Source organism: Mizuhopecten yessoensis, unplaced genomic scaffold (assembly GCF_002113885.1).
Source record: "Mizuhopecten yessoensis strain PY_sf001 unplaced genomic scaffold, ASM211388v2 scaffold4033, whole genome shotgun sequence".
Lineage (NCBI taxonomy): Eukaryota > Metazoa > Mollusca > Bivalvia > Pectinida > Pectinidae > Mizuhopecten > Mizuhopecten yessoensis.
Genome location: NW_018405342.1, coordinates 1,472,228 through 1,493,973, shown reverse-complemented (window position 1 = coordinate 1,493,973; position 21,746 = coordinate 1,472,228). Strand labels below are relative to the sequence as shown.

At 34.3% G+C, this 21,746-nt stretch overlaps 1 protein-coding gene across 8 annotated transcripts in view; it reads left to right on the top strand.

Moving 5' to 3' along the window:
- LOC110448434 (troponin T, skeletal muscle-like) overlaps positions 1 to 20,849 on the top strand; it is a 37,676-nt gene extending 16,827 nt beyond the window's left edge. For 4 of the 8 annotated variants that reach the window (XM_021494671.1, XM_021494667.1, XM_021494670.1 and 1 more), the window contains 12 exons: positions 1,435 to 1,481; positions 3,676 to 3,693; positions 10,631 to 10,667; positions 11,415 to 11,531; positions 12,745 to 12,831; positions 13,723 to 13,863; positions 14,545 to 14,754; positions 16,015 to 16,055; positions 16,282 to 16,311; positions 16,631 to 16,667; positions 18,030 to 18,293; positions 20,112 to 20,849. In XM_021494671.1, the coding sequence (XP_021350346.1) occupies positions 1,459 to 1,481; positions 3,676 to 3,693; positions 10,631 to 10,667; positions 11,415 to 11,531; positions 12,745 to 12,831; positions 13,723 to 13,863; positions 14,545 to 14,754; positions 16,015 to 16,055; positions 16,282 to 16,311; positions 16,631 to 16,667; positions 18,030 to 18,254 (966 nt within the window). In that variant the 5' untranslated portion in view covers positions 1,435 to 1,458 and the 3' untranslated portion in view covers positions 18,255 to 18,293; positions 20,112 to 20,849. The remainder of the gene's footprint in view (positions 1 to 1,434; positions 1,482 to 3,675; positions 3,694 to 10,630; positions 10,668 to 11,414; positions 11,532 to 12,744; positions 12,832 to 13,722; positions 13,864 to 14,544; positions 14,755 to 16,014; positions 16,056 to 16,281; positions 16,312 to 16,630; positions 16,668 to 18,029; positions 18,294 to 20,111) is intronic. The other 4 variants (XM_021494675.1, XM_021494672.1, XM_021494674.1 and 1 more) reach the window with 1 other exon arrangement.
- The last annotated feature ends 897 nt before the right edge of the window (positions 20,850 to 21,746 follow it).

The following is a 21,746-nucleotide window of genomic DNA, read 5'->3' as shown; positions in this document are numbered from 1 at the left end:
TTGATAGGAGAGGGGTCCTAGGTGGGAAATAAAGGGGATTCCAGATGAGACCAAACCGTGTAGGATGGATCAGGTTATCCCCAAGAGATATTTTTGGAAATATATAAAAAATAAATATATCTTTTAAATCGGTATAATATTATATAGTTTTATAAGTTAAGCCCTCTCCTCCCTAAGCTACCCTCTGGCTCCTCCCCATCCCCCATCCCCACCCCCTACTATTTATGTCTGTCTCCTTAGTTAGGCTCTCTCCTCCCTAAGATACCCTCTGGCTCCATTCCCATCCCCCATCCCCACCCCCTACTATTTATGTTTGTCTCCTTGCTGCATTGTGTATAGTATTGTAACATAAGTGTATGTTCCAGGCACATAGTGTGTATTGTGTTTGTAACACTAATTCAGAACATCACTCTCCAGTTTTTTTAACATAAAGCAACTCTTTTTTTCTCGTTCATCAGAAATTATGTCATAATCAACAAGTGGAACCTGTTAAGCAGGTTAAGGTCAGATTACCAGACAGTTAGTCATACACACCACGTCTCTCCATTACTTATCAGCTGGATCAAGTCAGTCAACATCCCAGATTACTTTCAAGCAGGTTACATTTCCCTGCAAATTCCAAATCGACATTATGGACTTAATATTTCTCTGATGTTTATTACATACATTATGTAATTACAAAAATAACATAAAATCAGTTAAGTAAGATAGAAAGGAAACAAGAAGTTGTTTTCTACAAAGAGAAATTTTGCAATCCACCAAGAAAAGATATTTTGAATACCTGGTACCATAAAAATGTGTTTTTATTTCTTTAAGTTTTCCTTGTGATGTGAAGCATTAGGTTCTAAAATAATGTCAAATCTATTGTGCACAGTATTACTTTACATAGAATCTCTGAAGTTGTAAGTCTACTCCATCTGCAGTGTATTATCACAAGATGAGGCTAGCAGAGTTATTCCCCCTGTTGTTCAAGCACTCCCTGTTAGGTAACAGGTTATAATATCTTATTTTCAAAAAAAATATGCCTTAAATTATACAGTCTTGTATTCCTGTTGGGATGAGGATTTGAATATCCTATAAATGTACATAACGTTTTAATAACAAATTTCTTTATTTTAAATTTCTTTATAAACTGATCTGGTTTAAAACGCACAAATGTTGGAGAAAAAAAGAAAGCTTTCCTACATAGAGAATAGTTTTATACTATGGGTTTTTTGTCCATGCTTATTTCTCCTTATCACACCTTGATTAGAAATATAAGAATCTGCAGGTAAGGTGAGAAGTTTTGGGGAAAATCTATCAGAACAATAAATTCTCCTACATTTAAAAATTCCCAGAAATTGTGTTCCATCAAGAAATGTAATCCATACCCAAATTTGTTGTTCAAATGTTAGCAGGACCATTTTCATTTAAACTTGTTTGTTTTTGTTGCAGTTTGTGTAACATTTAACTCTCACCATGGATTACGACGATGAACCAAGGTAAGTTTCACAGTAAATATCATTTCCTGTTAAACCATAAATATTCTCACAATCTTATCTGTTTGCTAAATTATACCACAATAGGTATTTTTCAGTCACAAAATGTACACTGCATACGAAAGGAAACAATATTCTTGTAGAAAATAAAAACAAAAGAAATGTTTAAATTATTAAGAGGAATGTTTATTCTATCTAAATGTAATTTTAATATTCTGATTCTGATAAGAAAAATATTCTTAAAAGGTACTCCCATATTTCCCCTAACATGACATTTCCCCTAATCTTGTTAATGCTTTAGATCTGAAAAATCAAGTGCTAGTTTTAAGCTTCCACTTTTTTATTTTATATTATAGCTTGGGTTTAGAATCTTTGGACCAAGTTACATGTGACTTAATTCTTTAAAAAAATCAAAGAAATTGAACTTGAGCAAGGCTACTACTTGAAATATGTTCAAATATTGATGTGCAATATTACTGGGCATAGCAAGACTACCACAACTGACTGCTAAATCAACTAAAACACAATTGGGAAGTAATATGAAGATATTGTTGATGCATGAGATATTATCTCATATAAAGAGTACTTAATACCAACGGCATTTGCATTTATATTAGCTCGATTTGTATATGAAGTTAAAAGGTACCAACAAGTTGAATCATAATATTACCACTGTCACTAGTGGGAAATATTTATCAAAACTCTCCTAAAAAGATGTCTTCCATAAAAAATATATGTTGCGATGCATTTTACAGAATTGTAATTGTTCAAAATTTGAAGGTTATAAGCTGCAATGGGTTGAACTCAGAACCCTTACATTGCAAAGTCTACACTTTATCAGAGTTGCCATACAGGAATTATAAATGAACAGTATCATATATATTGAGTGTCCAATTCATTATCTGCAAAGTATATGTTTAAAAAAAGATCATTTGAAAGATACATAACTTGACATAGGAAACAAGAAAAACTCTTTTGGTTGCTTCATCTTCTACATACAGGGGAGATTACTCCAAGTCAACCAAACTCAGAGTGGAACTCTTCTTTGTGGTAATAATTGATGCAATGGTACCCGTTACCTTCAGATGTATTGTCATTGACTAAAATAAACGGTTATGATTTTCAGATTAGACACTCTATAAGAATTGCCATACTTCTAAGACTTAATTAAACGATCCATCAATTAATAAACAAATTGTATGCTTATGACAGCTTGCCAAGCTGAGGCCAAAGCATGTCAGCAACTATGAAATAATAAGAGCATACTTATTGGAAACCAGGGTCTGTATTCATTAGACATGAAAACATTCTCATGCCCAAGCATGGACTCTGTGCTCAATCTAAATATTTTGTATCTCATTTAAATCATGTGACATAGCCACAAGTTCATGTGTAAATACTGAATAAAGGTATCTGGTTAATCATTGACAATATGTAGAATTTAATGAATTCATCACTGGATAAAAAAAAATGGGCTTGAGCATAAAATCAGAATCTGAGCATTGGAATGGTTTCATGAGTATAGGCCCAGGCTTCAGAATTGTTGCTCTCCCATTTATATATCTTTTTAAATGGAAAAGAAAGAAAAGCTACGATTTTCTCCATGCTCAATCTTATGAGAAATTTAAATGCCATGGTTAATTTCTCCCTAAGCTATTGCAAAATATAGAAAAAGTAATTTGTTTCAGTAGTATGTAGTATGGGTTTTCACCTTGGGATATCCAAAATAAAATAAATAATCTTTTAATTTCATAGGCATTCATATGATTGTGATTTGAACATGCTAAGAAAGAAAACAGATGGAAGTTCAGGAATGGCCTGTAACAGAAGTCTAATATATAAATGAGGGATATTTTGTCCAGTACATGCCGAAACACACTGTAATCACCTCGGAATGTAAATATTGTATTCATTAAACTATTACCATCACATTATCATGCAGTGGTGTTGTTGCTCATCATTTCTACTTTCATTATTACCATGACAGATTACAAGGAGTATGAATAGAATTACAGATTGTCGATAATTGCTTATGTAGAACTGTACCGACAACTGAGCCCATTGATCTACGCGGTATATTCGTCAATTTGAATTCCCTGTCTCTAGTGCGAGATTTATCTTTGGGGATGTAAAATAATTTACATCTTCTTTGAACATGCGTAAAACAGAGCTTTACTTTTTAAATTTTTGCTTACAGAGAAGAGACCCAAGAAACGTAAGTTGTTGTATTTATAGCTATGTAGTAGTTTGATGTTTTTAACCCAAAAAAGATTTTGATCTTCAGACAGCCAAGTCTATTGGTCAAAGGGAAATAACTCCCTTCACAATTTCTTTTTTTTTGGTGTGATTTTAATTTGTTGCAATTTCTATGACCTATCTGAAAGAAATTCTTCTAGAAAATTGTCCTTTTGTAGGGAAATCATGTGTTAATTTCTTACAGAATTACAACATTTAAATTAGAAGAAAAAAACATCTCTTCATTAACATTTCACTCCTGAATGCCCTAAATACATGTAATAGTGTGATTACAATTCTATCCTGGCTACATTGCCATCCTGGTGTTAAGTGTGTACACATTTTTGACAACAGCCACAGAGCAAAAACATTCTAGAAAAATATTTCCAGCATGAGTATTATTTTGAAAGTTTTTAGAATACCTGGGACTGATTTAAAAAAGTAAACGTGTGATGTTTTATCATTGCAAGTATTTTCATGATTATGATTTGGCCATTCATATTTAGATAATTTGTTCTTGTAACTGAACTTCAAGGGAGGTCTTGAAATTTACTAGATTCTTTCAGAATCACCCCTGAACACACATTTGAACTCTTCCAACTCTGGAAAAGTTCATTATTAAAGTTCAGGGGTGAATGAGGTAAGGGACTGTCTGAACTGACTAAATCTGTTTTTAGATTTAAAAGACTTTGTTCTTTTCAGAAATATTTCTGTTTGTTTCATGGTATAATTTTGCTGTAGTCAAATTAATCAGGATTTTTTTGCAGCATTTATGAAATTACAATTTTCAATAACTCAGCTTTTTATAATATTCTTGTCATTGTTGTGGCCGCTTTTGTTTTCAGGTAAGGGAACACAATTGTAAACCATGGAAGAATTTTACTGATTTACAAATTCATTCTCTAAAATGTTTTAACTCAAGGTAACATAAGTATTAATACAGTTTCAAAAATCATTACCGTATTTGTTGTAATAAGTACCTAATTACGTCACATGCTTCCCCGAGAACTGAAATAAAAAAAGTTCAAGATTGTTTCCAACTTCAGTCACTATTGTAGTTAACTTCTGTCCAGTGTCTGATACCCACACTTAACTCATTCACCCCTGAAGACACATTTAAACTCTTCAAGTTCAAAGGTTGGAATAGTTCATTATGAAATTACAGGAGTGAATGAGTTAATAACAATATTTACTCTTGTAACATACAGGCACATCGCTACCATGTAAGCAAATGAGCAGTTGTGTGTTCATTAAAAATCCTCAAATGTACTTTTGGTTAGTTTTTGTGTGTGGTCCAAAATTGTGATTAAATGTCTGTACTGTAAAAAAAATATTGAGAAAAAATTATCCAACTAAATATTAAATATAAATTAAACACTCATATATTGCTCTCAAAAAGCCAGCAGCTATCATCACAGATCTTCTAGATGTTTTTGGATAGTGGTGCTTAGGGAACTTTTCATGCACTTTGAATATAGTCCAGCTACCTGTCTGACAGAAAGTGGGTTTCAGCTGCTGAAAACGACATTTCGATTGATAAGGAAAATATACGTTTTATATGAACGATCACCAAAACCTTTGTTTTTTCACTTTTTAAAAATGTTTAATGGTAAGAGCCCCATCCAACAATAAGCTTTCATGTCACCAGTGTACTTTGTACATTTATTACGGTAATGTGAAAATTATACCAGTAAAAAGTGTTCCATGGTCTCCATTGTGTTCCTAGCTAACTCAACAGTTATACCGCTCCTAGATTTAACCTTATTTTAATGATTAGCAGCAAATTTTTTGCTCTCTTAATTCAGCTACACTAAGCTTTTTTAAATTAACCAAGAATTTTAACTTAAAACTTAAATGTTCTGAGAGTAAAATGAAAATACAGTATATTCAAATTTTTCATTTGAATGATATGATGAAATTGTAAAATTCAGCTCAAATATCTGTGTTTTGAAAATGTGATATACCGATAGTAATGTTCAAAAACAAGCCCATGCTCTACAATACATTTTATTTCTTTGATGTAAATTCATGTACAGGTAGCTTAATTTGTACTGTATACTGGAAAACTTTTGTCCTGTCAAAGTTTTGCCCTATGCTGGTAAAATTTGTATTTTCCGAATTTTAATCTCACACTTGACATTTGATAACTATGTTGATTACTGTTGCTCCCGCTTATAATGAATTCAACCTGAAAGGCAAAAATTGTTGAACTATGACAAAAACTGTCCTAATTTACAGTATGTTAATGTTGTTTTCATTTGTCAATGTGGCGGCCAAATTATGTTTTAATAAGTACTTGGGAAAGTTTAATGATTTACTGCTGAACTGTTGACTCTGTTGATGGCATTATAGGATTATATATAGCCCTCAACAGGAGGTAATAATGGTTTTAATACATTACAATATGATATTTTTTATTCATCGTTGTGTAACAGATCTGTTGATTTAATTTTTCTGAGATAGGAAAAATCAAAATATTATGATTTTCATATTTTATCTATTAATTTAATTAACCATCTATGATTTCGAGAAATTAGTTCAACTTTGTATCAGCAAATGAAATATACACTTGTTTTACCATTAATGAACAATAAAAATGTGTTGGGATAGAACCGGATTCTTGTTTGAAGTCTGTATTTAGATAATATGAAAAGAATCTTGTATAATTCAGTATATTTTTTAACAACATATTTTCACATGCAGCTTGACCAGTGTTTTTTAGAAGGGGCGTATGGTGTATACATCACCCATATAAATTTCTATATATTTTGCCTATACACGTATCACACTACTAATGTCCCCATTCGTTTCAAACCTGTAAAAAACACTGAGCTTCTAGTCTTTATATACTAAAGAAGGGGGATAACTCGTTGTCAAAAATTTGCTACTTAAAAGTGACTTTTCACTTGAATGGAAATCTTAATAGAATTCAAAAACCTATGCCAGTTTGTATTATTTCATCCCCAGTATAAACAAATAAAAATGTAAATATTTCATATTTCCAGTAAGTAGTAAGTGTGATATGATATATGTTTGGTTATATACTGTGCAGTCCCACTGAGGAGCCCACTGAACAACCTCCAGTCGAGTGAGTGCTGTCATGGCAACTGTTTGGAAAATAGTACTTTTTTGTAGATTTTCCTTTAGAAAAGAAAATTAACATACACTTAGTCTCAATTCGTTTTTACTAACAATATTCAATCGCAAAACAACTGAAAAACCTGTTTTTATCAATACTTCTAGTCAGTTAAAAATTAACATGGAATTATAGCCGCTAGAATGAAAAAGAGTTTGAACAATCTGAGCCACAATCTGCAAAAAATATTTACGAACTGTTAAGTTGCTGATGCAAGACATTGATGGCCTTTTACCAAGATATATGAACAAATCTGTCAGTGTATCGTTTGTGTTAATTATCAGTTATCAAGTTCATTTTATGCTAGATCGCGAAGCAGGGGCTTGTAAGTAGGCCACAAAACAGTAGATCTAATTCTCAAATAGAATGGTCCAGTGCCTTGTTAGAACATTCTTCATCATCTTCACTTTAGCTGTAGAGTTTAGAGACGGGTTGATAATGAAATGTGACAAAATTGGTAGGTAGTAAATTCATTAATTTGTTTGATTAATCATCTCGGTCCAATGAAGGATTTAAAAAATAAATTAAATTTCAACATTTTCAATGGTGAAAAATATTATCCAAAAGCGTGTTTTTTTTTATACAATTATATGTAAGGCAATTATTGTTCACCGAATATTTTACTGTAAGACTCAGTGTCACATTTCATTTGATTACAGTAGCCTGCACACATGTGTTGAAACATGTGGTAGTACATCTAATTATGGTTCAACATGAACCACTGATAGTGTGTGTGTTTTAGGAGAGAACCCCTTTCATGTCACCTGATAGTAATTTCCAGACATGAATGTTGTTTAAAGGTAAAAACATTTTAATATTTGTTGTTTACATGAAGTAAGTATTTGTTGTGTGCTAGTTAGCTTAGAAATTAATTAAAAGAATATTAAATTTAAAAATTGCCTCTTTTCTATTATAAATGTAATGAAATTATATAATATTTTAAGTATTTATTTTTTATGTTAGAAGTAGCTTCATGATTTTATTGTGCATTATTTACTTACATTTGACTTTACAGTTCTTGAAATTATCAATATTTTCATTGGGTTTCATGATAAATGTCTCCATACATGGTTAGTCGAGATACTGTATCACTATGTATGGTTGGCCATGATATCATTATGTGGTTTCTAGGCAGACACCTGTGGAGGAGTCAAAGGTCGTTGTTAAGTAAGTCATGAAAAACAGATTGTTCACAAGTTGTGATTGGTTGCCGTTAGAAATTGACCCGACGTTTGATTGGTTTGTAAATTCTAGTAAGTCATGACCAGATAGACTTCCTTTGGTAGCTGATTGATTTGTGTGGTCAGTACAGATCTTTCTGACAGAGAATGTTTACAAAAAGATTGTCTCGATTTCCTGTAGATAGGTTTTGCATGCTTTCTTGGTTACAGGGAACTTTGGATTCTGTTTCGGTCTGTCTTAAATCTAAATGGCAACCCTTTGTGACATTTCCCTTGAGACTTTAATTTCTTGTTACCCAACAATTCTGTAACGAGAAATGAGGATGAAAGTGTGTTGTGTCAAGTAAGATATATATTCATGTGTAGATGTTTTTCAGTAGTTAGTTTTGCACAGTTTTCAGTACCTATACAAGTTTGATATTTAATTTACTCAAATATATATGAGTGTTAACCATTACAACACAAATATCTCGGGCTATGTAAGAATGTTTTTAGTTTCAAGAAACAGAATTTACAAATTTATGAAAAGAATGATATGAAATCAAATGGCAAAGATTTAAGATTAAGGGTTGAAAGGGCTGTTAGAAACAAAAATAATTTGAATTTGGCATGAAAAAATTAATGTGAAATTTGAATTAAAATGGCAACTAAAGTGTGTATACGTTTACCAAAGGTTACAATCTAATGCCATTCTTCTTAAACTACAGAGGTTAAGGGTAAAGATCATAGCTAATGCTAGTAGCAAAGGTGTTTTGCAGGGTGTTGTTGTTGATTATCTTGTTTTCGAAGGATTTGTGTTTGAGTGATAATAGCTAGAACATCTTATACCTACATGCATTGATATTAGAAGACCTTGAACTTTTATCTGGTGACATTATTAAATTCGTTCTATGACCTTGAAATAGTTCATGAGCTTTAGTGGTTTTTTGGAGATTTTGTTTGTTAATTACCATAGTTATCCTTCAATCTAAGCCAAGGGGTGCCACCACAAATTTTCTGGCTAAAATTAGGGAGTGGGTTTATTACAGGACAATGAAATTGCATTCGTTGTCATAACTACTGAACTGTAATAGATATGGGTGGGCTTATCAACAGGCATGGGCTTATTGGTGGATATATATATACAGCATTTGCATTTATTTTGCTAAAGGGAGTTAATCTTATAGTCTCCCTTTCAATGTCTTTTTATGTCAAGCATCTGTAGGTTATCAAACATGACAGTTATTTAAGAGAATTTGTGTGGAGTAGAGAAGATGCATGTATGAGAATGATTAAAGTCAAGATTTTATGTACATGACTTTATAAATTACAAACTGGACAATTGTCTGTGTTACATTCATGATCTACTGAATTGTAATTGTTCAATGTTTTAATTGTCTTTTCTTTCTACATGAACAAAGAATGTAATGCTTTTGTGGTCAAGTAAAACCAAATAATTTTGGTTTATTTACCAATTTTTAGCTGACCTGGTCTGAAAGACCAAGTTAAACTTATGCCATTGTAAAGTGTCTGTTATCAGTCTCTATGTCTGTGAACAATTTATTTTTGTGATTTCTTCTGCTGAACAAAATGATCATCATTTTGCAATAATTAAGCAAGCCAAAAAAGGGGTAGAAACTTATATTAAAACTGTATGTGAAGATGGATAATTCATTTACTATCCCAAAAAACTGAGAAACCAAATAAAGTGAGATATATAGAACTTCTGTAGAATAATAACACTTGATATCTCAGGTTAGCTAACTGTCTGAATAATGTGACGAATCTCTGGGTTTTGATATTTTAGTCAGAGGATTTTTTTCAATTAGCTAATGTTGTGTCTGTGTTGGTGAAGGTGTTGTTTTTAAGAATGCTTAGCATGCACAATTTCTTTTAAAAGAAGAGAGATAATTTAAAGGTAAGGGAACTCCTTACAAAAAGGGGGATAACAGTTGGGTAAAGGGATAAAAGGGTACAATATTGTAAAATCTTCATTTAGATTATATAGCTGTAGCAAGATAGAAGAGGTACGGAAGAACATTTCACGCAACAGGCCCTGATAAAATAATCCACTTAATAGGGTCCTTTCGTATTTGGTTAATGGGATTAATTTTACAAGTGTTTAGTAAAAAAAATAGGTAAATCGACTTTTTCTATCGTGACATTTTCAAGGAGTTCGGAGTTCATAACGCATGGTATTAATATCTGCTGGGTATTTTATTTCTTGCTATTTTTGATGACCTTCAACATAGCGAAATCCACTGTGAATTACCAACTATACAATGTGGGTCATAGTTTTGTAGGTAACCACATGCTGTAGTAATCCTTGCTGTAATGATCTTTAACATGCTCCTCCTTCAGTCCTACAGAAGTTGTATCATATACTATCATACTGCAAACCTCTTACTTACACCAGGCACCTTCAGTCCTACAGAAGTTGTATCATATACTATCATACTGCAAACCTCTTACTTACACCTGCTGCCTGTAGAGTTATTTACTGTCCTTTAGAAATTTTGATTTGCACATGAAACTATTCAAGAATATTATCACATAAAAAATGTTTTACTGTATCAGAGATATGTGTCCGGTGTTTTATTTGTCATCTCTTTGTGTTACAGATCTGGGGATGGAAATGAAGCCAAATTAGCAATGGAGGTAAGGCCTAAGTAAAAATTTTGTATGTTTGGCATAACACAACCAACCCAGGAAAAACGGCGCAACCTCAAAAATGTCATTGATATTTTCTGCCAAAATGTTTTGGGGTCAGATAAACGAAATCTATTGACCTACTTACATACCCAAACCTAAATTCCTTGGCTGGGTTATGCCAGACAGTAAGGTGTTTTAACTCATTCACCCCTGAAATTTCATAATGAACTATTCCAACCTTTGAATTGGAGGAGTTCAAATGTGTCTTGAACTCTTCAGGGATGAATGAGTTAATGGTTGCATAAGTTTGCAAGACATCATATTTTTGTGACATCAAATATCTGTTTAAAACTGTTGAGTTCTCAACAATGAAATAAAGGTCATATATATATGGTCAAAATGTAGGTCAAGCCTGCTAACTTCAGGTCGTTTAAGTGTGTGAACTTTTCAAAGTCAAAACTTGTAGTATGGCACATTTTCAATGTTAGGGTATTCAGTACAAATGCAGGCGATTCCAAAATATACCGTATTTATGTGGCAATAAACCCATGCCAGTTAATTAACCCACCCCTATCTATTACAGTTCAGTAGTAACGTAAACAAATACTATTTCATTGTCCTGTAATAAGCCCACTCCCTACTTAGAGTCAGAGATTATGGTATATGGTAACTCAATACATTCATTATTTGATTGTCACACACTGTTACCTACAAGACTTGTGTTTTACTCTGCATCATTTGTGTTGTGTGCAGGAGGCCGCCAGGAAGAAGAAGGAGAAGGTGGAAAGTGAGATTGCAGAGTACGAAGAGATGAGGCGGGAACAGCGCGAGAAGGAGGCTGACGATCTGGAACAACTTCGCCAGAAGAGGGTGAGTGGTGCTAGCAGTACAGAAATCAAAAGTAGTGTTATGTAAATTAATTGATCTAACAAATGATTTTACCTCCTACTCTGACTTAATGATCACCATTTTCTATGATCAACCATGGTTTGACCATAACTTGGAAACTTTCATTTAGATTTGGAGCAGATGAGAAAACTGATTATACAAATATTTTTTACCATTAACTGCATCCAACAACATTTCTGCCTATAGCTAGATAGTTAAAAAGTATCAAGCCTCTCTGTTTATTCTTATAATCATTTAATGATCAATCAATCATTAATCTTATGAGGAATAGTGATTAGCAATCGTGAACTTTTAAAGCAATTCCCAACATAACACTTAGACCCAGACTAATCCAAGACACGTCATGAAACTGATAATGGTGTCATGAACAATAGCTGGAGCTCATTGTAATTCTGACTCACATGGAATGATCCTGATGTCACCAGTCCATGGCAGAGAAAACGTTCCTCACAATCTCTTAAAAGTGTTGGGATTTTTTTTTTACTTTTTCAATTTATATGAATTTGAAAGGGGATAACCCTACTGTCTTTTAATAGTTAACATAAGTAATGCTCAATTTGCAATTTTTTGCAAAGTATTGGACAGAGAGAGCAATCTGTTCAAGTGGCAGATAAAGGAAGCCATCTGGATACGCCGCAGTGGACCAGTTCTAAATCGAGATGAGGGGGCTCATAGACTCTCGCACATCTATGACCAAGTATTAAACGAAGCGTAGCTGAATCGAGTCATTTCGGTACATATATAATAATTGCTGTATATGTTTGCTTACAGCATAGCCAAATCGACATCGATTTGTGGACAACTCGTACACATTTTACACCTTTGTGTGCATATGCTTCACTGGTCATTTGTCTGATGAAAGTGACAGTGTATATACCGTACTAGCCATCAAACTTTTAATAATCAATTTGCGACAGTATAACCACAATATACCGTCACACATCTAAAAATACAGTGGAGTTATCCTTTTATTGTCATAAAAACAGCAAAGAAATTTTGACATTTCTTTTTTATGCCCCCACCATTTTCTTGTTAATTTTTGACTGGTTTATAATTCTGTGGTTACAACAAAGATAAAATTCTACTTTCTCCTGACTGAATTCTTCAAAGAAAACATTTTTGCATATCAGTCCATGAAAACAAATGCTATTTATTTGTATGCGTTACATTAAAGGAATCACGGAAGCAAGAGCGGATAGAGGAAGATAGAAGGCTGTTGGAGGTTAGGAAGGAGGAGGATAAACGCCGCAAGGCTGAGGAGGTCAGTGGGAAATTATTTGAAACTGTTACCCTGTGTGAAAAAAATATGATAACAAGTGACTAATTGACATTGAAAAGTGGTGATATGGCATTTACAATCTGTATGAATGACACAGCTTTTAGGGCAAATAGGTGTGCTAGCCTGTTGCCTGAAAATCTCTTTCATTCATCTAGACTGTAAATGCCATATCTATACAGTTCGATGGTGATATCTACATTTTTTAGAGTATTTCTATGTTGTAGAAATCAAAATATGCATTTAATTAAAACTTGTGTATGTATCCTGTATACCTGTACAATGAATAGCTTAGCCATCTTCCACGGCGGGTCAGTGGGTCAACATTACTAGTTATACTATCATCATGTGGGCCATGGCATTTACAGTCTACGTGAATGCCTTCTGAATATGGAAGGACAACGCCATACAGTGTTAGATATTACATTATAATGCTATAAATTTAGTTATAATTTGAATGTCTGATATATATATATATTTATTATTCAGTATAATAAGTTCAAATATGCTGTAACTAGTAATCATGACTGAGCGAATGAGAAAATTATAGGAAATGTCAGTGAGAAATTCTTCTGAGTTGATGAATTATTAAAAAGAAAACTAATTAGGGAACATTTATAGATCCTGTTTCTGTCTCAGGAAACCTTACTTTTCTTTGCAATTTTTTCCTCTCTGAAAGAACAAGACACGTACAACCTGCTATCACCCATTTTGAGAACTTGTAAGATACTTTTGACTGTACAGTTGACTACAGAAGGGGAAACTGAACACTTAACCATACATGTCCAAACTTTTACGGTACTGAAAGAATATAAATGAGATGAAATAGGACAGGTTGATGTGGGGGTGTTTGATTTATTTGTGTTTACCCCACAGGAGGAGAGGAAGCGAAAGAAACAGGAGGAGGAGAGGAAGAGGATTGAGGCCAAGAAAATTAAGCTGAAGGAAATGGAGGAGAGAAAGAAGATGTCCAAGACACCTAACTTTGTCATCACAAAGAAGGGAGCCTCCAATTTGGTGAGTTATGAGGAACAGTAAACCTCACCTGTTTGTTTGATTGGCAACGAATAAAATCCATTTAACCCATTGATACCTTATGATGCACTGTTATTGTGGTATTCTGTACACTGTAATTGTTGTATTCCGTACACTGTAATTGTTGTATTGTGTACATTGTAATTGTGGTATTCTGTACACTGTAATTGTGGTATTTTCTGTACACTGTAATTGTTGTATTCCGTACACTGTAATTGTTGTGTTGTGTACACTTTTATTATGGTATTTGTCTGTACACTGTAATTGTGGTACATTGTATTCGTCTGTACACTGTAATTGTGGTATTATCTGTTCACTGTAATTGTGGTATTCTCTGTACACTGTAATTGTGGTATTTTCTGTACACTGAAATTGTGGTATTTTCTGTACACTGTAATTGTTGTATTCTGTACACTGTAATTGTTGTATTATGTTCACTGTTATAATGGTATTTGTCTGTACACTGTAGTTGTGGTATTTAAGCAATAAACTGCATAGATGTGGCAGACCAACTGGTATAACTGCCACATGTGTCACAGACAAACTGAATGGTGCGCGCTAGTTAAATGTAAATATTCCTCTGTAAACTGTAATAGTGGTATTTTCTGTACACTGTAATTGTGGTATTCTTCTGTACACTGTAATTATGGTATTCGTTCCCAGGAGGAGGCGAGTAAGGACATGGCTAAGTCCAAAGAGCAGTTGGAGGAGGAGAAACGGGCCATCCTTGCCCAGCGTATCCAGCCACTGTCTGTGGACGGACTGGACTTGGCCTCCCTCATGGAGAAGGCAACTGAGTTTCACAACAAGATCAAGAACCTCGCCAACGAGAAGTATGAGTTGGAGGAGCGCTTCAAGAGCCAGCAATATGATGTAAGTCTGAGACAACGGGATATACCTATGTGTGTCTGAAACAACAGTAGTATTACATCTGAGAGCGAGACATCAGTAATAAATAAAGAAATAAATATACAACATTCGATATAGCTCCCTATCTAGCTAGAACAAGCTACTTCAAAGCGCTTTATAGTACCGGTACATAGATATGCAATTTATACGATCAATACAATTAACATATACATTTGTACATTAATCTATAGAATTTTGAGGAAATTGCAGGAGCTGCCTTATCAGGTACTAATTACAAGTCCTATGCCAATATCTCCCTATGTATGTATGCCTGTGTGTGTGCTGGAGATGTATTGTGTTCTGTTCGTAGTAGTACCGTGCTTCCAACGGCATCATATATAGTGCCACCTCTCTTGAATAGGTGGAAGTCCAGATTATTAACCACTCTACCAATCCACCCAGTAGTAGATCTATGTCTGTCTGAGACACCACTAGTATGACGTCTGTCTGAGACACTAGAAGTATGACTTCTGTCTGAGACACTAGAAGTATGACTTATGCCTGAGACACTAGTAGTATGACTCCTGTCTGAGATACTAGCAGTATGACTTCTGTCTGAGACACTAGCAGTATGACTTCTGTCTGAGACACTAGCAGTATGACTTCTGTCTGAGACACTAGAAGTATGAGTTCTGTCTGAGATACTAGAAGTATGACTTTTGTCTGAGACACTAGCAGTATGACTTCTGTCTGAGACACTAGCAGTATGACTTCTGTCTGAGACACTAGAAGTATGACTTCTGTCTGAGACACTAGAAGCATGACTTCTGTCTGAGAAACTAGCAGTATGACATCTAAAACACTAGCAGTATGATGTCTAAGACTTAAGCAGTATGACGTCTAAGACACTAGCAGTATGACATCTAAGACACTAGCAGTATGACGTCTAAAACACTAGCAGTATGATGTCTAAAACACTTGCAGTATGACGTCTAAAACACTAGCAGTATGACGTCTAAAACACTAGCAGTATGACGTCTAAGACACTAGCAGTATGACGTCTAAGACACTAGCAGTATGACGTCTAAAACACTAGTAGTATGACGTCTAAAACACTAGCAGTATGACGTCTAACATCTAAGACACTAGCAGTATGACGTCTAAGACACTAGCAGTATGACGTCTAAAACACTAGCAGTACTATGTTAGATTTTTTCCTCATTATTTCTAATCATCAATTTCATTTGTTTTTTTGTAATGTTTCATTGTGGATATTTTTTTTAGATGATTGAACTGGCTGAGAGAGCTAGACAGATGAACAAGGGGTAAGTGAATTATCCCTTGTGCTTCATTGGATCAGGGACTGCCAAATTTGATTGCAAAATAAAAATATCTGTAATATTTTCCTTTTTTCTATAAAACCATCTCAATGCAAGCTTTAAACTATTTGGAATTTGAATTATCAACCCTTTGATCATAACTTATTTTTCTCATGACCTGTATGTCATACATATTTTAATAGAATATTGTGTCTGTCTCTAATTATTACAGAAAAAAGAGGGCTGTCCAGGTTGATGACTCGTAAGTAGATTACATATAACACTTTTAAAATGACCCCCCTTCCTCCTATCCTCATTATTTACATCTTTATTGCAATTTAAACTCTATGAGATTTAAACAGGATATTCAGAAAATAAAATTTCTATTCGGTCTTTCAGAAAAAAGAGATATCTTCATGGACCATTTATGAATTTGATTAGAAAATTAAAGTGATGATATTACTTACAATTCTTATTTGAACTAGTTCATTTGAACTTAACCACGAATTTGGTTCAAATAAAAAAAGATGTTATTTGAAAAATTTCAATCAGTTTTTGAACTTTAACCTTATCTGTTTCAGATTTGATCCATTGGCAGAAAAATACACCAGTGCTCCCGTAAGTTTGTCCTTCATAAGCAACCTTTGTCCACTCTCATTCATAAGTGGACTGTGCCAATGTGGTGTTGTGATGGACATCATCACATTCATAGGGGACAGAGGGTTCAGGTTAAAGTCTTAACAAGGTTAAAGGTTAAACAATCTGTGTGAGGTCAGTGATACTACATACTGGGACATTTTGGCTGCTGTTTAATTTTCGCCTTTTTAGTCTGCCATAGTTGGTTGGTTGGCTGGTTGGTTGGTTGGTTGGTTGGTTGGCTGGTTGGTTGGTTGGTTGGCTGGTGTTGTAGATTCCTCCATTTAGTTAATCGGAGCACCCCGCTGTATCGGGCGGAGTATAATAATAACGAGGGCATATATATATATATTATTACAGTGAACACTAGTAACCAACAAAACATAGTAATTAAGGTAAATGTAAAGGCAAGATGAACACTGGGCAAATACGAACTATTCTGATGGAGGGTGAAAGTTTGACCGGGCCAATATTTCTCGGTATACAGTTTATTGTTTAAAAGTTTGTGGGATCATTTTGTTAAGAATTTCAAACTATGTATGAAAAAAATCTACATGTTGCTAAGTTTCTGTGATATTTTTACACAAGGTCCACAAATTCCACGATAATTATCTAATCTCAGTAGCATTGTTTTGACAAGTAAGCGCATAGTTTTGATACACGTGAAATCATTTAGGACAATGAAAAGAAAATTGTTACCAGGGTAGTTCTTTTATGAGATGTTTGTGAATCGAACTTGACATTTCATTTCTAATTATGGTCATGCAAAAAAATATGTGATTTAGCCATACTACAAAATTGGATGACATTTAAATCTTTCCAGCCAAAGATACAAGTAGCGAGTAAATTTGAACGTAATGTGGATAGACGAACTTTTGATGAAAGGAAAAACTTGTTTAAACAGGTAGGAAAGTGTACCGTAGTGTATGTGTATATTATATATATGATATATAACTTGTATCCTTTTTCTTTCCTCTCACTCTGCATCCATGTATGGGCACATCTATAACCTACACACTCTGATGATGCCGATTTATACGACTATGAAACCTGCACTTTCGGCCACTATTCTGGTTCGGTTCCTGCACCATACATCCTACAACTGATCGTATGGATCTTTCGCCGTTTTTGTGCTACTTCGGACATTCTTCTCGACGTGAATTTCAACAAAAACAAAAATAATCACTTGTATTAATGTGGAGTGTCTTCCTGACTTTTCTTTCATTGTGAACAATATTGATATTCAAACCTTGCAATATGGCTTTTTTCATGAAACTGATGAATTGAAAACCTAATGGAAATGGATGTCTAACTTGTGTGATTCTGGAATTAAACACTAAACAGCCCAAAGTTCAGATGTACAGCAAATACGAGAGACACACTGACCTTAGAACATACGGTACCAGGGTAGATTATTTCGAAACAAAAGCCAAAAAAATAGAAGCTGAACTGGCAATTGGTAAGAAGGATGAAGATATCCTCTTGGAGACAATGGAACAATCGGAGGAAAATCCCGAAGCCGCACCTGAACCCGCACCTGAAACTGAGGTCGCCGCAGAGGAGGAATAGAGGTCATCGGGTCAAGGTCATAGCCTAGGAGGTCAACAGGTGACCATTGGTTGTTGTGTGATGACCTAGATTTGTTGTGCGGTGACCTATTTATCACTAGAGCATGCATACACTTCTCTCATCATTACAGATGCCTGCCATCAAACAGTCACGTGATCGTAGCATGTCATTGGTATAAATACAGCCTACATGGACAGGTAGCTCATCATACAGTCACGTGATTGTAGCATGTCATTGGTATAGATACAGCCTACATGGACAGGTAGCTCTTCATGCTCTCCATTAATGGTTCAGTTGTTCAATGGAACTTCACTCATCAGAACTTTAGTATTGTAAACTATTTACTATAACAAAGTACTAAATTAGATTCCCCTGTAGTGAGGCAGGTTGCAACATTTCACTTTTGAGGGGTGATTTGTAACATTACAATGTAGCTGGATGGGTTGTAACATTTCACTTAAGCAGGGTATGATGTGATAACACACTGTAGCAGGGTAGGTTGTGATAACACACTGTAGCAGGGTAAGTTGTGATGACACACTGCGACAGGGTAGTTTGTAATAACTCAATTTAGCAGAATACGTCATGAAAACTCACTTTAGAACGGTAGGTTGTAATAACACAATTTAGCTGGGTATGTTGTAACAACACTACTTAGGATGAGGTGTATCATTTCACTGTAGCAGGATGGGTTGTAAAATATTTTTCAAAAGTAGGGGCAGGGGGTTATAATATATTATGATAGCAGTGGGGTTGGTTGTTGTAATATTTCACTGTAGTGGGGTGAGTTGTTGTAATATTTCACTGTAGTGGGGTGGGTTGCTGTAATATTTCACTGTAGTGGGGTGGGTTGCTGTAATATTTCACTGTACTGAGGTGGGTTGTTGTAATATCTCACTGTAGTGGGGTGGGTTGTTGTAATAATTCACTGTAGTGGGGTGGGTTGTTGTATCATTTCACTGTAGTGGGGTGGATTGCTGTAACATTTCACTGTAGTGGGATGGGTTGTTATAATATTTCACTGTAGTGGGGTGGGTTGCTGTAATATTTCACTGTAGTGGGGTGGGTTGTTGTTGTAATATGTGTGCATGTTTTTATTTTTATTGCAGACAAAATCAAGAGTATTTTTGAGTAATTAATTTTGGTTACTACCTTATCTTCCAAGGCTCAGTGCTAGCATGCTAGGACTATGACACTTTGCATGTTACATTTTGATTCATAATGTTAATTAATTAATCCAGAGACTTTCTCTCCCCCTACAATTTGTAATGGGATATCCTGTTAACTCATCCACCCCTGAAGACACATTCAAACTCTTTTGAATATGTAGTTCATTATGCAATTTTAGGGGTGAGTGAGTTAAACCTTCTTGCTGTGTTGTTTAGTGTTTGGTGACCGGTGAAATTAATTTTGAACTACTTTTTTCTTTATTGTTGTTCCTCACAATAACATCATTTTCATCATGCATCAGACTTTCTACAGATTCTGCATTTTAATTGCGATTTTGTGAACTTGCATGTTTTTTTGATACTATTCAAATTTAAAATAGTGACAATAAAAATACAAATTGTTTGGTGTTTGGTGAAAACTGCTAAAACATATTTCAAGAGTATAAAATGATATGTAAAAGTGACGACTATTTCAAGAATAAGAGAAAGGTAAATTGATAAATTAAGTCATTGATAAATTAAGTCATTGACAAATTCATCGCCTAAAGTCACTCAATTCAGTGTGATTTTTCTACCTTTGAAAAGTTGTTAATATTTTATATAGCACCAGGATAAACTATAAAAAAGCACTTTGATGGAAATAATTTTGAAGGTTTTGTCCTTAACATTTCTTTTGATTTCTCTACAGATTGAGTCATAGATGTCGAAAACACCTGTAATCTTTGCCAGAGGGTGTGTGTCATGGGGCGTAGCTTGTGACGACAAATGTGTGTGATGTCATCCTAGTCACCATAGTAACGACAACTGTTGTCGTTAGCAACAGTGAAACATTTGTTGTCGGTAGCAACAGTGAACTCATTCATTAGTTTACCCATCATTAAGGTATTAGTTCGAAAAAACTCCATGTCAGAAAGTAAAAACATTATTGACTGAACCAGTGGTCACTACCAAATGAAAACAAACCTTTTGCCCTTGACCATAAGTGTATACAGCTTGTAATTTTGTTTCCTCTAATTTAATTAATTAAACATGTTGTGCAGTAGATAACTCTTGAAAAGTTCTAAATGATATCTTCCTTTTTTCGGAAAAAAAATTGATCAGCGGCTACTCGGAAATTGGAAGGTAGATTTATAACTTTTGCATTTTCGGTTGTATATTTTAATTTATTTTCTTTCCATATTTTTACCCATTTTATAGAGACCATTTAAAGTACGGAAAGATCACGCAGACACAGTATACCTGCCGTAGGTGTTGATGAGGTTTGTTGGTGTGTCGACAACCTCCCAGCACTTCAGTGGATTAGCTGATGTTGTATGAATTATCAGAGGATAGTCCCTTGTTAGGTTTTATATCAAAAACGTAAAATAAGAATAAAAGGCTTGGCTATCCCTCCATATTTGTATGTTAGTTGTCTTTTTATGGTACCTCTGAAGAAACCAGGACTTAGATTCATGAAGAACTCTTTATCTTTAGAAATAAACGTTTATTAAAGAACTGAAAGTACTGGTTCATGAAAATCTCTTCATCATCAGAAACACATGGGCAAGGCACAGACTAACCCCAGCCCATCCGGAGCAACATGGGTATCTTATATAAGTTAAAAGCAAAGGGGTGGGGGTTGGTCTTTTGCCTTGCCTCTGTGATTAGAAATATACATTAAGATAAAAGGTACCAACAAATAAAACTGTATTGTTCCTATTTCATTTATTGTAAAATAAATATTTGTTAAGGTCCTTTTCAAAAGAAGTATTCAATAAAGATCATGTGTTCCGGTGCATTTTACGGTATTATGGTTGTTTGAAATTTGAATGTTTGAAAAAAAGAAAATTGAAAGAAAAAAACAATAAAAAGTTGCAGGGGTCAAACTGAGGATCTTAAATAATTACTAGGCAGGGGAAGTTACTCTTAGCCAGAAAAAACTCCTTTTGGTTTCTTCATCTCCTATAAAGAAGGGAGATTACCCAAGTAAAAAAGTCTTGAGTGGAACTCTTCTTGATTATAGATGATGCTGTGGTACCCTTTACCTTAATACAAGTGCTGAAATTACTGAGACCACAAAACTGTTAGCATTGGGAATTGGGAATGTAGTTTTCTCCTGTGGTGGTATAGCAGAATGTGTTTTGAAGTGTCAAAGCAGACACTTGATGAAAATACTCTGATAATTGGTATGATAAAACATGACAACACTAGGGTATAGGGACTGACCCAGTATTATGTTCAACTATTTTCGAATTTTACACCTGCTGTCGGTTAACTTAAGAATATTTTTATAAGCTGTGTTAAAAAGAAAATGGTAAAACTTCACTTTTTCCACTGTACGCAA